Genomic DNA, 17097 nt, shown 5'->3' with positions numbered 1-17097 from the left:
TAAGAAGATGGAAGCATCTTAATAGCAAGCTAACTTAGTGGAAAACAGACCACTTCCCCAGGAAGACTTGGCTGTGAGATGTCAGAGGACCAGTACATGTAATGCCGCGTACACACGATCGGAAAAAGCTCTGATGGTTTTCCCGACGGAATTCCAACGGAATTCGGCTCAAGCTGTCTTGCCTACACACGGTCACATCAAATTCCGATCATTTATAACGCAGTGACGTACAACACGTACGGCGTGACTAGAAAAAGGAAGTTCAATAGCCAGTAGCCAATAGCTTATGTCTCGTAGTTGAATCTGAGCATGCGTGATTTTTGGCATGTCGGAATTGCATACACACGATCGGAATTACCGATAGAAAGTTTTTCCGTCTGGAAAATTGAGAACATGCTATCAATTTTTGGCTGGCGGAAATTCGGACAGCTAAATTCCGATGGAGCATACACACAGTTGCATTTTCCGATGAAAAGCTGTCATCTGTCTTTTTCTGGCTGGAATTATCCCAATCAAACTTGGCTAACTAGAATATAAAAAAGTTTTCTTCTGTCTGAAGGTGCCTCAGACATATGGAAGCCTCTGGGTTAATATAATACATATAATATAACACATATGTTAGGTGGCTACACTAGATCAGATGTGGACTTGTTTTGAGTTACTGTACTTGTACTGTGTACAATAAGCAATTGATACTTGCCTTCATAGACCGAGATAAGATTTTCAACAGGCTTTGGAACACATTTGTGATAAAAATCCATAGAGTGAGTTTATTTCATCTTTTTTACTCTGGAAATGTCACATTAAGGATATGTTGGATGCCAGCGCTAAAGTGGGTAGTGGAGACTCTGCCATTTGACAGTTGACTGAGAGAGGCAGAAGTTGCAGTTGAAGCCCTGTGTACAGTTTGGGCTTAGGAGCTAAGGTAGGGTTTCTCCAGGGATTCCAGGTTTTCCTTCAGCAATGAGACATTTCTGTTCCCACTGACCAATGATCTTTTTTCTATCTATCTGTAAGAGGGTAATTCTTCCCAATGACCACAAGAGTAAGGAGCATTTTTTTCCCACTGACCATCACACCAATGTTTCTTGAGTTGTAAATATATAAAATTTTAGCAGGGGTTTTCTGAGATCGGAAAGTTAATTCAAGGGTTCCTCTGTATTGAAAAGTTTGAGATCGCCTGACCGAAGGGTTTTCCACATGCGCCAAAAGTGATCAATCTAAAGACCAATGCAAGTACTTGCAGACACAACAGATGTTTCCTTACAAACATCTTAGGCCAAGGGAGGTCCATTAAGAATTACATTGTAACTGCAAATGTTAGTATTTTATTGCCAACATTGGAACTCTCTTGAAAGACTGTTATGGAGCGTTTCTTGGAAAGCCTTGATAACTTATGGTTGACCAGCTGTTGGCAAGATAAATATCCCGGGTTCTACCAGGAAGAATTGTTACATCTTACATTTCTCTTCATCTGAAGCACAGTAGAGTCGGATCCTGATCGGTGTTTACCCAAATGTTGGATGTACACCCACTGCTGGTTCTTGTCCTTTGTGGATGGTTCACAGCAACTCTGAGATGGACTACTCCCTTGTAGAATATGACTACTTGTGCCATTTAATAACTACGAGTTGTGAAATAATAGCATCGGTGTCTGCATTTGTAAGCATTCTGAAGAAGACTATTTCCTTTCTGGACACTGGTGGTGTAGGTGTGATGATATATTAGGTCACTTATTACAAGCAGTTCTTTAACATTGCAGAAACTCATATGGGACATGACTTACTAAAGTTTGGGCTACAGTTCTTTATATTGAATAATGTGCTATCACTGTTTTCGTAAGGTTAATGGTGATTTCAATGGTACTTCTAACAACCTTACAAACAATTCTGAAAAGTTGGGAGGAAGTTGTAAGATTTTTTTAGCAGCATTTACACTCAGAATTGTCCATTTTTGCCATAGACACCAAGCTTGGTCAAATATGTAACAGCCCGTGGCATATCCCCCGGCAGCACTACTTGGCATTCTTTGGGTATTCCATTCTCTGTTCATATAATCACTCTGTGAGCTTTTTGATTTCCTTTTTATTTCTGCGTTTGTCATAAAATATAGACTTCTTCTTCTTCTCTGTAGTAATGATGCACTTTAACGAGCTGCCTCTTTACATAATTAGCTCTGGTTAGTTTTTTCATTCTCTTTTCTTTTTGTCTGGTTTCGTGGGGTTTTTTACGTGAGCTGAATAAAGGACACTAACCTTTAACCAGGACAGTTCCACAAAGCCCCCCCGCAGCCCAACTTCCTGGGGACAGAGGAGTTAATGGCGGACTGGGCAAATGAAAATGAGCCATGTTTTGCTGTTGATGAGGAGCTTGCAATGTATCAGACTCGAGCTGCAGTAATAAAATTGCTGAGAAATTAAGCAAATTGAATGAGAAACATCAAACCTCAAACAATTTCTCCGCCCAGACTCCGAGCCTGAGAGATTGAGCGCTATAATTCACGTTTTGTCTATTTTCCTTTCTGGCTTATATTTTAACATGACAGCAGTGGAATTGGACGATGTTGTTTTTATTGAAATATCAGACCATAGCTCAGCGATGTCGGAGGAGCAGGAAAGATCTGACTTTTATCTGTTGTTTTTTTTTTTTTTCTTTCAGGATTAACCGATGAAGAGGTTGAGTTGGCACTACAGCAGTCGGGCACTGCTCATGATGACCCACCACCCCTGGGTACCCCTGGACTGCCCCACCCAGGGCCATCTCATCAGCTGGCAGTTCAGCCATACAGTGAGTCACATTTTATGTTAATGAAATATTAATTACGTTCCTGGAACTGCCGGCTCCATTGGGACAAAATGTCCTCACTTTCCAACAAAACCGAAAATCTCAGTTTCAAGAAGCAGTTTTCTACGTGTGCCTTTTGTGTATTTGATTTGCCCATTTTCTTTTTGGGTTCATGTTCTCCAAATAAAATAATTAAAGCTGAACCCCAGGCAGATATGAAGGAGCAGCTGATCGAGCCAATCCATAGTACTGCAGTGCTTATGTGTGAACAAGGAGCTCATCAGTCTGCCGCTTCTCCTTTCACTGTCCAGTCACAGGCTTGTGAAGAGCTAAAACCTGGCAACCTAACTGCAACCAAATTATTTTTTATTTTTTATGGGGCAAGTAGGGTTATTAATCACTTGCCGACCATATAACTTACATATATGGCAGCAAAGTGACTCGGCCGCGCCAGATCACGTACCTAGTACATGATCTAACACTTCTGGGTAGGGAGCGTGCTGTCTGCAACCCGGCAGTGCTGTAATTAAACACAGCAGATGTCGATCACCGGGTGCCAGCCAATGGATTACCACCAACAGCCTGCAATCATCATGAATTCACACAGGACAGAACCCTGCCTGTGTAAAGAAGGTAGAACCCTGTCCTGTCAGCAGGGAAGTAAAAGATTTTATTTCCCCGCAAAGCAGGGAATAAAATCTATTACTTCCCCTAGTAAAAGCACAACACAAAGTACACATAAAAACTGTTAGGCACATATCTAACTCTTTGATTGCCCCTGATGGTAACCCCTTCCCAGCCAGTGTCATTAGTACAGTGACAGTGCATATTTTTTTAGCACTGAACATTGTATTAGTGTCACTCATTCCCAAAAAGTGTCAGTGTCCGAATGTCCATTGCAAAATTGCAGTCCCACTATAAGTCGCTGATCGCCACCATTACTAGTTAAAAAAAATAAAATGACTAAATACAAATTCCAGTATATATCCCATGGTTTGTAGATGCTTTAACTTTTGTGCAAACCAATCAATATATGCTTAATGTGATTTTTTTTTATTTATTTTTTTTTTACCAAAAACACGTAGCAGAATAAATATTGGTCTAAATTTATGAAGAAATTTTTTTTTTTTTTTTTTTTTTAAATGTTTATTAACCACTTTCAGACCGGACCAATTTGCTGGTCAAAGACCAGACCACTTTTTGCGATTCGGCACTGCGTCACTTTAACTGACAATTGCGCGGTCTTGCGACGTGACTCCCAAACAAAATTGACGTCCTTTTTTTCCCACAAATAGAGCTTTCTTTTGGTGGTATTTGATCACCCCTGCGTTTTTTTCTTTTTTGCGCTATAAACAAAAACCGAGCGACAATTTTGAAAAAAATGCATTTTTTACTTTTTGTTACAATAAATATCCCCCAAAAATATCTAAAAAAACATTTTTTTCCATCAGTTTAGGCCGATACGTATTCTTCTACATATTTTTGGTAAAAAAAATCGCAATAAGCGATTATTGATTGGTTTGCGCAAAAGTTATAGCATTTACAAAATAGGGATAGTTTTATAGCATTTTTATTAATAATTTTTTATTATTTTTTTTTTTACTAGTAATGGCGGCGATCAGCGATTTTTATTGTGACTGCGACATTGTGGGGGACCCATCGGACATTTTTGACACATTTTTGGGACCATTGTCATTTATACAGTAATCACTGCTATATAAATGCAGTGATTCTTGTGTAAATGACACTGGCAGTGAAGGGGTTAACCAGTGGGTGGCAGTGTAGGGGTTAAGTGTTCCTAGGGGTGTGTTACTAACTGTGGGGGGGTTGGGCTTTCATTTAGTGAACACTGATCTCTGCTCCAATCACATGGAGCAGAGATCAGCGTCACTAGTTGCTAGGCAGAATGGAGAAATGCTGTTTACAACGGCATTTCTTCATTTGGCCGCTCCGTGAGACGATCGCGGGGATGCCCGCGGCGATCGAGTCCGCGGGTCCCGCGACCGGACTCACGGGGGTCCCGACCAGCGGCAAATTTGGCAGGGCGGCAAATTTAAAGGGACGTACATGTACGCCCATTTGCTTGCCCGTGCCATTCTGTCGACGTACATCGTCGTGCGCTGGTCGGCAAGTGGTTAAATATGTTTTATAGCGGAAAGTAAAGGAAATTTATATATATATATATATATATAATAATATAAAAAATTTTGTTTAAAGCGCAAAAAAACACAGGTAACCGCAAATACCATCAAAAGAAAGCTATATTTGTGGGAAATGAAGGACCTACATTTTAATTGGGTACAGCGTTGCATGACCGGGCAATTGTCAGTTAAAATAACTCAGTGCCGTATCGCAGAAAATGGCCCGCTCATGGGGGGGGGCTTGACAGGTGATAGAATAGCTAGAATAGATAGAACAGAGACGGCTAAAGAGTACATTTATTTAGTATAATGTCCTAAAGATAAAAAATTGCGAAGTTGGCTATATCATAAAGTAATATTGGGTAATATGTTAATGGTGAATATGTAAAAAACATAGAAAACTCCTACACCATTGTAGGGTGTTTTATAATTCAAAGTCCCACCCCATCTCTTTCCAATTTTCTCCAGCAAGATGAAACAGGGACAATGCTGGAGGCATTTTACAGCACCCACTAATTTTGGTAGCATAATTATTCCTTGCTAAAGAACAATATTTTTTATCAAGTTGTTATGGGTAAATTTCCGCTTTTAAGTACCTCTCAAAAAATTATATAAAATGTAATTTGAGTATTTGTCAGTTAAACTATAAGACCCCTATCACACTGAGCCGCCACCGGCATCAGCGGTAAACCGGCACTATTTTTAGCACTGCTTTACCGTAGTTTTAGCAGCCGGCGCTATTCTGCTGCTAGCGGAGCAGTTTTAACCCCCCGTTAGCGGGCAAAAAGGGTTTAAATCCGCCCGCAAAACACAGCCGGAGCGGCGTTTTGCCAGCGGTATCTCAGTGCTGCCCCGTTGATTTCAATGGGGAGCAGTGGTGGAGGAGCGGTGAGTTCACCGCTCCAAAGAAGCTGCTGGCAGGACATTTTTCTGGTGCCCTGCCAGCGCACGGCTTCAGTGTGAAAGCCCACGGACTTTTACACTGGAGTGAATGGAGCCGCTGTTTTAGGACATTTTGCAGGCGCTATTTTTAATGCTATAGCGCTTGCAAAACGCTCCAGTGTGAAAGGGGTCTAACAGTTTTGAAAACTGCCCTGTAAAGGGAAGGGGTTATACAGGCTGGTGACAATTGGTTATAATAGTAGTCCCAACTCTAGGATAAGTAAGTGTTGGGAGCAAGCTTACTGTTAAGTTGTCCAAATCTCTGCTTTACAGAAGTCTAATTCCAACCTCCCTCTTCTCTACTCTCAAAGCTTCTCTTTGCTGCAATCATTGTTCTAGAAGGCAGCCCTTGTATTCCTTGTTAAAAAAAAAAAAAAGGTGAAATTTAGCAGCCTAGAAGTGGACAAGTGGCATTGCTAGGAGGAATGAAGTGTGGCACAACATTCAGTTACATCCTAAAGTGGACACCGTGGGCAAAGACCAGACCTTTTTTCATTGGAACGTTGGCATGTTGTAACAAAATATATCTCATTCAGCAATTATTTATTACTTCAAACCTTACCAGCCCTCTGTTTTTACGTTTATAGAATTTACGTTAATTTTTTGAGCTGTTGGAACATGCTGTTCCAAAAGCACATCACGGTAAACATATTTACAAATTATTTATAAGGTGATTTCATGGTAATTCAAAGTTCATTTCCAGCCTTCCCTTCAGTCTTACACAGTTGGTACAGCCTCCTCTGCTGTACCTAGACTGCTTACTCTGATTTCACTGCACACTGTGAGCTTCTCACAATGTGCATTAGAAGCTCCAGCAAATTGGAGAGCGTCCACCACATTTCCTGGCAGGAGGATTTCCAGCATCATTTAGTGCCTGTCCAACCTGACAGTCCCTGGCCCGTCCCTCTTATTTATTGGATTTCAGTTCTTTCAATCATGGAGGCTCAGCATAACATAAATGTTACCTAGAACATTCTGCATGAAAATACAGCCTGCCTAGGAAAGCACTCTCCTTCAGACTCACATCTACCAATCAAGGTATATTGAAATTTATACACTACTGTGTAAAGGTTTTAGGCAGTGGTTAAAAAATTCTGTAATCTGAGAATGCTTTTATGAGTAGAAGTGTTAATAGTTTCCCTTTTGTCCATTTATAAAAAAATAAAGTAAATGAACAGAAGAGAAATCCAAATCAAGTCAATATTTGGTGTGACCGCTCTTTGCCTTCAAAACAGCATCAATTCTTCTAGGTCAGTGATGGTCATCCTTGGCACCCCAGGTGTTTTGGAACTACATTTCCCACAATGCTCATGCACTCTGCAGTGTAGTTGAGCATCATGGGAAATGTAGTTCCAAAACATCTGGGGTGCCAAGGTTCGCCATCACTGTTCTAGGTAGACTTGCACACAGTTTTTGAAGGAACTTGGCAGGTAGGTTGTTCCAAACATCTTGGAAAATCAACCACAGATCTTCTGTGGATGTCAGCTGCCTCAAATCCTTCTGTCTCTTCATGTAATCCTAGATGGACTCCATGATGCTGAGTTCAGGGCTCTGTGGGGGCCAAACCATCACCTCCAGGACTCCTTGTGCTTCTTGCTGAAGATAGTTCCTAATGACATTGGCTGTATGTTTGGGGTCAATGAACTGCTGCAGATAAATTTGAGGCCAATCGCATGCCTCCCTGATGGTATGACATGATGGATAAGCATCTGCCTGTATTTCCCAGCATTGGGGACACCACAGATCCTGACCAAATCTCCAACTCATTTGCATAAATGCAGCCCCGAACTTGCAAGGTACATTCACCATGCTTCTCTGTTGCCTTCAGACACTCATCATTGTACCGCTCTCCAAATCTTCACCAACAAAGCAGCAGTGTTTTTCAAACTGTGTGGCAGGGCAGATTTGCGGGTGTGCTGTTGGATATTTTGTAGGAGCCGTCACTGTTTAACAACGGTCAGACTCTGTCATGGGGCAGGGTGGGAGGGACAGGTAGTCTGCGCTGGAGCGCAACGTGAAACGCAGCTCCCAATGGAAAGTGGATCGCAGGCATGAAGTGTATTTAGAGCATGCATGATAGCCTTGCATATACACGGTCACTCAAAATTTTGCTGAAATTACGAACGTCAAGAACGCGGTGATGTACAACACTATGAGAAAATGAGTGCTTCCGTGCTTCAGTGCTTCCGAGCATGCGTCAAATTATTTCCAAGCATGCGTAGGAATTTTGCAGGTCGGAATTGCCACGGACCATCGCATTTTTCCCGATCGAAAAATTGAGAACATGCTCTCAATCTTTTGCTGGCTGGAATGCCATCAGCAACAGAACGATAAAGAATACACACGGTCACATTTTCTGATGAAAAACTCTCATCTGCCTTTTGCGGGCCGAAATTCTGTGTGTACGCGGCATTATACTTGGAGGCGCCTGTCCCCCTTTTCTTATTTGTCTATAGTGCTGGATTCTATCTTTTTTCAAATTGAAAAAGAGAGAGTGAGACTTCTTAAAATTGACAATGAAATGTGCGCTTGTTTGTCGACTTTGGAGCCTCGTGTCAATCTGATTTGCTCTCCAAAGCAGTCACATTGCGCACATTAAATGTAAAACTAAATATATATGTAAAAATTAAATAAGTTCTTCACCACAAAAAATGTTAAATCTTTTCAGGTGCGCCGCAAGACAAAGTTTGCTAAGCCCTGTGCTACAGCCAAATATTTCACATTTTGACTCTTCAAAGCACCTGCTGCCATTTTTCTACATCTCAGTGCCTATGTTTTCATGCCTAGTTGTGTCTCTTAGCCTTGTTTCCACATCAGCGGTAGAACTTTTAGGTCACAATTCTTCCATGAAGACCACTTCTGGCCAGACTTCTCGGGACAGTAGATGGGTGTATCTGGGTCCCACTGGTTTCTACCAGTTCTGTGCTGATGGAACCGCTGGACATCTTCCGATGCCAAAGGGAAGTAAGCATGATGTGTCTTATATCTGCTGTGTTAAGCTTTCTTGGCCGACCACTGTGTCTATGGTCCTCAACGTTACCTGTTTTTTCTTTGTGCTTCTTCAAAAGAACTTGAACAGCACAACTTGAAACTCATCAGCTTTGTAACCTTTGCCTGGGAGGGTCTTGCTGATGCAGTGCAACTACCTTGTGTGCTCACTCTTGCCATGGTATATATGACCTGTGAGATGAAAAGGTCTACCATAACCTCACCTTCATAGCAGAGTTTGGCTGTTCCTCACCCAGTGTTAAAGCGTTTGTTAACCCCCCCAAAAAAACACAGATTCTGCTCCTTTAAAGCATTTTACACAGCACAGTTCTTGTGCTGTATAATTTGGACCCCTGCAACACCTAAAAAAAAACCTGGCTGATCTTGCCAGTTTCTCCCCCTCCCCTATGCAACTAGACCATGATAATCATGGCTGCTGAGCCCCTGACATTGTGGTCTATTTGCGTCCCTCCGTCAGCCGCAGCCTGCTCTCCTGTGTCTGTCTCCTCTGTGCCCCCCCCTCCTGCCCTCTCAGTGTGTCTGTTTCCTAATAGAGTGCCCCCCCCCCTGTCTCTGTGTTTCATTAAAAAAATACCTCCTTTGCCGTATCTCACAGCGGCTCCCAGCAATCACGTGACCGACTGTGCCTCCTCTCTCCTCCTGTTGTTGTCAGCAGGGAAACCTCTGTCCCGCCCGCTGCTTCTGCAAGACGGGCAGAGAGGAAAAACATGAGAGTAGGAAGCCACCGTGAAAAACAGACACAGGGGGGCACGCTATTAGGATACAGAACTAAGTATGTAAATGACCGAAATTGGGTTAGCAACCACTTTAAGCCTAATACACAGCTGTTTCGGTTTCCGTTAATATATGTGTTTCAACCTACATATGAAATTGATGATCATTAGTACATGCTTGGTAGAAATTGGTTAATCAGACACCTGACTCTAAACCTAAAAAATCCCTGACCGTGTACGAATTGATGCTGGTTTGAAGCCAAAGGGTACTCGCACCAAATAATAATTTGATCTGGATTTTTCTTTCTTTCCAGCCCACTGCTTGCATCAGGACTGAGAAATCACTTGGAACCCCCCCCCCCCCCCCCCCCAGTTTTTCTAGCTGTGGCCATCTTGAGTTGAGAGGAATCTTAATATAGCGCGGTCTTACCCCGAAGGGTCCCGACGGAAAAAGAGGGCCCAGGGACCAGAAGCAGCACAGGGTGGCAGAATGGTAGAAAAAGACTACGCAGGAAACGCCTGTGTGAAAAGCCAAGTCTTCAGTAACCTGCAGAAGACCAGAATAGTGGGGGCCTCCTGGAGCTCGACAGGGAGGCTATTCCATAGTACGGCACCCTGGTGGGAGAAGGCCCGACCACCATGCTGGATCTTCTTGGGCACCGAGATGTAGAGGAGACCTCTGCCAGTAGATCTGAGTGATCTGACAAGAGCTTGTTTATGAAAATGAGAGCAGAGATAGCTTGGGACCAGGCCTCTCATCTCTTGAGTAAGGGCACATGATTTGTGTTGCATTTTCTTCCTGAAATCCATTTACCTTTAGCTCAGGCATGCAGGCAGGAGGGTGTGCTTGGCTGATAATAAAGCTCTCCTCCAGATGAAAGCAAAATTTCCCATGAAGGCTCCTGGGATATAAGCTATTATTTTGGCCTAGGTAATTTTAGAAGGCGTACCAAAACCTTATAGTACTCTAAGGAAAAGCGCAGATAACCCTCATCAAACCCACGGGTACACTGCGATACATCCAGGTTGCAGTCAAACCACATTGCATCAGTGTAAATGTCAATAACTAAACTAATAGTTTTACACATCACTACAACATCCACACATGTAGGACACTCAACAACTGAGTAGAGGTGATTTATTCTACCAGAGCAAACACACATTTGCACACTTGTACTGACTAGTATCCCAATGTTTCTCTTCTCCCTCAGTCAGGTAATGTGACCTCGGTGCTGATGGACATGGCCAGGGGAGGAGCAAACAAGGTTGCTGAGCCGCCCCCCCCCTTCTCAACCATGTCATTGTTTAGGATGCCTATGGCTAAAATGGTTTAATGGTTCACAATGAAAACCTGTGGCTTTGTGTAACTAAAAGGCAGGTTTGATCTACCTGCTGGCTTGTATATCATTTTAGGGCAACTTTTTTAGGCATTTTGCCAAGGCACTCCTAAAGAAACCTGAAAGCAGTAAGGCTGGGTTCACACTGCTGCGGGGGGAGATCCGGATGTGATTCGCACCGCAAATCACATCCGATCTCCGTAGCGCTGCGAGTTCAGCCATACAGATAGTATGGCTGAACTCGCAGCGGTCCCGCAGCAAACTCGCACGGGACCCTTTTTTTCGTCCGCAACAGAATCGGATCGCATGGGCGTTCACACCATGCGATCCGATTCTTGTGCGAGTCGGCAGATCGCACTGCGATATGCGATCGGATCTGGGGGTGTCATTAACATATCATTGACACTCCCAGCCGTTCGCATAGGGCAGTGTGAACTGCCGGCGGGAGTCGTGCGATGCGGGAAAATGCCGCGGATTCGCGGCGTTCCCGCATCGCAGCGGTGTGAACCCGGCCTAAAGGGTGCCTGGGCACACTGAAAAATCCAGGTCTAAGAAATCGTAATGCTGTCGGACTTTCCGACGGCAAATGTGCGATTGGAGCTTGTTGTCGGAAATTCTGACCTTGTGTAGGCTCCATCGGACAGTTTCCATCGCACACAATTTGAGATCTGCTTCTCATATTTTCCCTCCTCAAAATCCGTTCACGTAAATTCCGATCGTGTGAACACAATTCTGACGCACAAAGTTCCACACTTGCTTGGAATCGAGCAGAAGAGCCTCACTGGCTATCGAACTTCATTTTTCTCGGCCCGTTGTACGTCATCGCGTTCTTGCCGTTCCGAAATTCCGTCAACTTTGTGCGACTGTGTGTATGCAAGTTTGAGCCAACATCCGTCGGGAAAGAATCCCATGGATTTTGTTGTCAGGATGTGCGATTGTGTGTACGCGGCATCATTTTCCTTTTGGATAGAATTTTCATATCTCTGTATGGGGGGGGGAAAAAAGCATTGACTACGCATTTTTGGTTTTAATTTTTATTTTTTATCACCAAAGGCTAGGCTCCTAATTATTTTTTTTTTTTTTATAGCTCCCCCCATCAGCCACACCCATCTCTAGGGGGGTGCTTCTACCTGTATGCTCATTTATCCTTCATGTAGGCTCAGTTCACACTGAAACCGGCTGTGGATCACACAGGAGCGCCATGCGTCCCCATTCTCCGATCCAGGGAGGAATCGGGGGGGCTGAATCGCTGCCCAAATTCGGCCCTGAAACAGAGCCAAAGACGCACAGCGTTTCTGTGCAGCGTGCTCTGCAACCACCCCAGAGATATGTGAACCGGCTCCATAGGCTCCTGCTATGCGAATTGTATGCAGGGATACCCGTGTCCAATTCGCAAAGGTGTGAACCCAGCCTCATGGTAAATCTTGGTGTTTTCACGAGATGTAAGAAGTGATGGCGATTCACCCAACCGGCATCTACCAAAATATCAATTTTGGGTAGACTAACCCTTTAATTTTAAGTTTGCAATACAATTAGGGGGAGAAAAGTCTATGGCAGCAAAAGCCATTTTAAATGGAAAGCAAAAATACACCCATGGGACGGAACAGTTTTATGATCGGCTACAAACTTCCCTTAACATTAAATGGTGACCTTTTTCCCTAGGCGTTTTTTTTTTTTTTTTTCTAATCTGACTTGTGTTGTTCAATAACCCCCTGTCAAATATCCTATCCTGGCCCTCTTAATTAATTATAAATCAGTGCTGCTGTTTGGAAGAGGGGGGAAAATCATAATAGATGTGTTTTCCTAAATTAAAATGTAAATGTAATTACCCCATAGATTGTGAGTGAGTGAGGCCTTAGTTATTAATATTCTGCTTCACGGTCGCCATGGCAACGGCCTCACCCAATCCCGAGACCCGTATTAGGCATGTCACAAAATTAGCAATTTTTTTTTTCTTTTGCCGTGGCTGGCTAGATTTATGGAGTCGTTTTTATGACATTTAAAAAAAATAGCCCTTTTCCTTGTTTACTGACAATTCTGCAATTTATTACCAACCTTGCTTTCTTTCCGAGTTAAAATAAATAGAAAACAATTAACCCTTTTCCCCCCGCAAAATGCCCTCACTTTTTTTTGAATGACGGTGGCCTCTATTTTATCGTCGTGTAAAGTAAATGGAGTTAAAATGTTGATTAATCCGGATAAACAAGACTGATAATAATGCTGATAAATGACGCCGAAATTACTTTTTGCCCATAATTTATTACATAAAATATCTTGTGTTTGACATGCGATTAGTTCCCTGGTGCATCAGTCAGCATGATGGCGGATCTTGTGAGGGACATCTGCGCTTGTCACTTCAAGCCACTAGATACAGCAAAGGGGGGGGGGGGGGGGAAATCACATTAATTTCTTCCTAGATTCACTTAATTGCTAAATTGTGAAAAAGCAACAGCGCTGTTTTTTTCCTGTCTAAAAAGGAGAGGATTACTGTCTCAACAACTCATCCCAACCAATCACATTTCAAGCTGACTTTTTCCAGCGCAGGTTGCAAACTGATTGGTATTTGCAGCTTTTTATAGATGGCCCTTCCTTCCCACCGGTTTATAGCTTTAACCACTTCAATACCGGCCACTTTCACCCGCTTCCTGCCCAAGCCAATTTTAAGCTTTTAGCGCTGTCACACTTTGACAATTGCGCAGTCATGCTACACTGTACTCATATGAAATCTTTCTTATTTTTTTTCACACAAATAGAGCTTTCTTTTGGTGGCATTTAATTACCACTGGGTTTTTTATTTTTTGCTAAACAAACAAAACAAAATGAAAATTAAAAACAAAACAAAAACATTTTTCATAGTTTGTTAGAAAATTCTGCAATTTTACTGATGGGCTAAACCAGGGCTCCAAATTTAAAGTCCTGAGCTACTAGCCAGGTCTCAATGGTTACTCGCCACCCAACCCTTACCCTGCCCCGCCCCTAATCATGCCATCATAAATTATCTCTTGACATTACACTTAAATGTTTTATGCAGAATTAAGTTACATTTTTTTTTCTAACAACAACTTTATAAGTTCCCCTCAGCACAGCCTCGCCAGTGCCCATCAATGCAGGCTCGCCAGTGCCAATCAATGCAGGCTCGCCAGTGCCAATCAATGCAGGCTCGCCAGTGCCAATCAATGCAGGCTCGCCAGTGCCCATCAATGCAGGCTCGCCAGTGCCCATCAATGCAGGCTCGCCAGTGCCCATCAATGCAGGCTCGCCAGTGCCCATCAATGCAGGCTCGCCAGTGCCCATCAATGCAGCGTGACCTGTGCCCATCATTGCAGCCTCTCCGCGCCCCACGCTGCAGCCTCTCCGCGCCCCACGCTGCAGCCTCTCCGCGCCCCACGCTGCAGCCTCTCCGCACCCCGCACTGCAGCCTCTCCGCTCCCCACGCTGCAGCCTCTCCGCTCCCCACGCTGCAGCCTCTCCGCTCCCCACGCTGCAGCCTCTCCGCTCCCCACGCTGCAGCCTCTCTGCTCCCCACGCTGCAGCCTCTCTGCTCCCCACGCTGCAGCCTCTCTGCTCCCCACGCTGCAGCCTCTCTGCTCCCCACGCTGCAGCCTCTCTGCTCCCCACGCTGCAGCCTCTCTGCTCCCCACGCTGCAGCCTCTCTGCTCCCCACGCTGCAGCCTCTCTGCTCCCCACGCTGCAGCCTCTCTGCTCCCCACGCTGCAGCCTCTCCGCTCCCCACGCTGCAGCCTCTCCGCTCCCCACGCTGCAGCCTCTCCGCTCCCCACGCTGCAGCCTCTCCGCTCCCCACGCTGCAGCCTCTCCGCTCCCCGCGCTGCAGCCTCTCCGCTCCCCACGCTGCAGCCTCTCCGCTCCCCGCGCTGCAGCCTCTCCACGCCCCGCACTGCAGCCTGACATTGCCGCAATTGCATCCTTGCCAGGGTGGAAGAAGTGAGGGGGGTGGCGGGATCGTGACTGGAGTTAAAGGAGAGCTGCGGGATCACCTAACGTTAAACAGCTTACATTGATACTGTCTCCGCTCTGCTCACTCTCACACAGCCCTGCCTCCTCCTAACCCCACACCTGTAATAGACAAAATGCATCCCAGCATTGGGCCTGCGTTCTGTCTATTGCAGGGTTAGGAGGAGGCGGGGCTGTGTGAGTGAGCAGAGCGGAGACAGTTTCAATGTAAGCTGTTAGAGCATGTTTTACTGCTCGGTGATCCCGCTGCTCTTCTCTAACTCCATGGCACTCTTCCACCGGGAGAACAGCTCCCAGTCAACACCGCCTGCCGGCTCCTCGCCAGGCCTAATTTTCCACTTGCAAAATGTGAGTAGGCGAGTGGAAAATTTGACAGATGGGCTGCACGGATGGGCTGCACGGATGGGCTGCACGGATGGGCTGCACGGATGGGCTGCACGGATGGGCTGCACGGATGGGCTGCACGGATGGGCTGCACGGATGGGCTGCACGGATGGGCAGCACGGATGGGCAGCACGGATGGGCAGCACGGATGGGCAGCACGGATGGGCAGCACGGATGGGCAGCACGGATGGGCAGCACTGGTTGGCAGCACTGATAATGGCCCTTTACCGTGATCTGTGATCAGCTGAGTCCAAAGGAGTCAGCGATCAGAGCGCACCACGGGGGCGGTGGGGGGGGGGGGGTTTGCACACGATCATGGTAGGACAATCAATATGCGCCCTCTCTGCAAAGTAAGCCTGTGCTGTAGCCCTCATTGGTGTATAGTGCAGGAAGGGGTTAAAATATAACTAAAGGAAAAAGTTTTTTGTTTTGGTTTGGACAGAATGGAGATGAATTTAGACTGGATTCACACCTATGCAGTTTTAGGCCCCTTTCACACTGGGGTGGTTTTCAGGCGTTACAGCGCTAAAAATAGCGCCTGTGTAGTGCCTGAAAAAACCGGCCCCTTTCACTCCAGTGTGAAAGCCGGAGGGCTTTCACACTGGAGCGATGCGCTGGCAGGACGGTGAAAAAAGTCCTGCTAGCCGCATCTTTGGAGCGGTGAAGGAGCGGTGTATTCACCGTTCCTAAACCGCTCCTACCCATTGAAAGCAATGGGACAGCGCGGCAATACCGCCGGCAAAGCGCCGCTGCAGCGGCACTATGCGGGCGGTTTTAACCCTTTTTCGGCCGCTAGCGGGGGTTAAAACCACCCCGCTAGTGCCCGCAGACCGCCGCTAAAACGTCGGTAAAGCGCCGCTAAAAATAGCGGCGCTTTACCGCCGACGGCTGCACCGCCCCAGTGTGAAAGGGGCCTTAGTGCTTTTTGCATTTTGCAGATTTGCTCTACAGAACGTGCTCCATAGGAATCTATGTTAAATGGACTGCAGTGCAAATCTGCAAAATGCAAAAAGTACTAAAACTGCATAGGTGTGAATCCAGCCTAAGACCCATATCAGGCATTTATTGCTGTCTGTGCCCCTGCTAAAGACCTTCCCCTTCTCTATTTGTCCTGTATACTAGAGTTGCACGATTCTGGCCAAAATGAGAATCACAATTTTTTTTGCTTAGAATAAAGAGATCACGATTCTCGCGGTGTGAAATCTTTCACATTATACAAAAAAATTGGGCTACCTTTACTGGTTATTTTTTTTTTAAAACTCATTAAAGTGTCGTTTTTTCCCCCCAAAAAATGCATTTGAACTACTGTTGCGCAAATACAGTGTGATATGAAGAATTGCAACAACCACCAGTGTATTCATTCCTTTTCATCTAAAGAGCAACTTGTTACAATGTTTAGACTTAAGTGCTCATGCACACAGACATTTAAAAAAAAACTGGCTGCAAAGCTAGCTCCGACGCCTGGAAAAATCTGCGTTAAAAACTCGATTTTTACCACGTTTTGCATTGGCGTTTTTGCACGTTTTTTAGCGTTAGCGTTAAGTAGTTTTTTAAAGAAACACATCTCTTGGCTATAGCACTCAGAAAACACAGAAAAGATGTTACGCGTGTTTTTGCGAGTTTTTGCGCGTTTGTGCGCGTTTTTACGCGTTTTACCGCGATTCGCGTTTTTACAGCTCTAGCTCCGCGCCACGGAACGCACTGGTCCTGGGTTTTTTTTACAGCTTAAAAACGCCTATGCCATTTGCAGCTCAAAAACGCCTAGGTGGGCATGAAGCCATAGACTAACATGGACAGGCGTTTTTAAGCTGCAAAA

General features: G+C 45.0%; 1 protein-coding gene across 1 annotated transcript in view; it reads left to right on the top strand.

Moving 5' to 3' along the window:
- PEX14 (peroxisomal biogenesis factor 14) overlaps nt 1-17097 on the top strand; it is a 249503-nt gene that overhangs the window by 182262 nt on the left and 50144 nt on the right. Inside the window, exon 4 of the mRNA XM_077457989.1 lies at nt 2658-2786. Coding sequence (XP_077314115.1) covers nt 2658-2786 — 129 coding nt within the window. The remainder of the gene's footprint in view (nt 1-2657; nt 2787-17097) is intronic.

This window comes from Lithobates pipiens, unplaced genomic scaffold (genome assembly GCF_037356315.1).
Source record: "Lithobates pipiens isolate NorthernLeopardFrog02 unplaced genomic scaffold, aLitPip1_a1.2 Scaffold_27, whole genome shotgun sequence".
NCBI lineage: Eukaryota > Metazoa > Chordata > Amphibia > Anura > Ranidae > Lithobates > Lithobates pipiens.
This window is presented reverse-complemented; position numbering and strand designations above follow the sequence as displayed.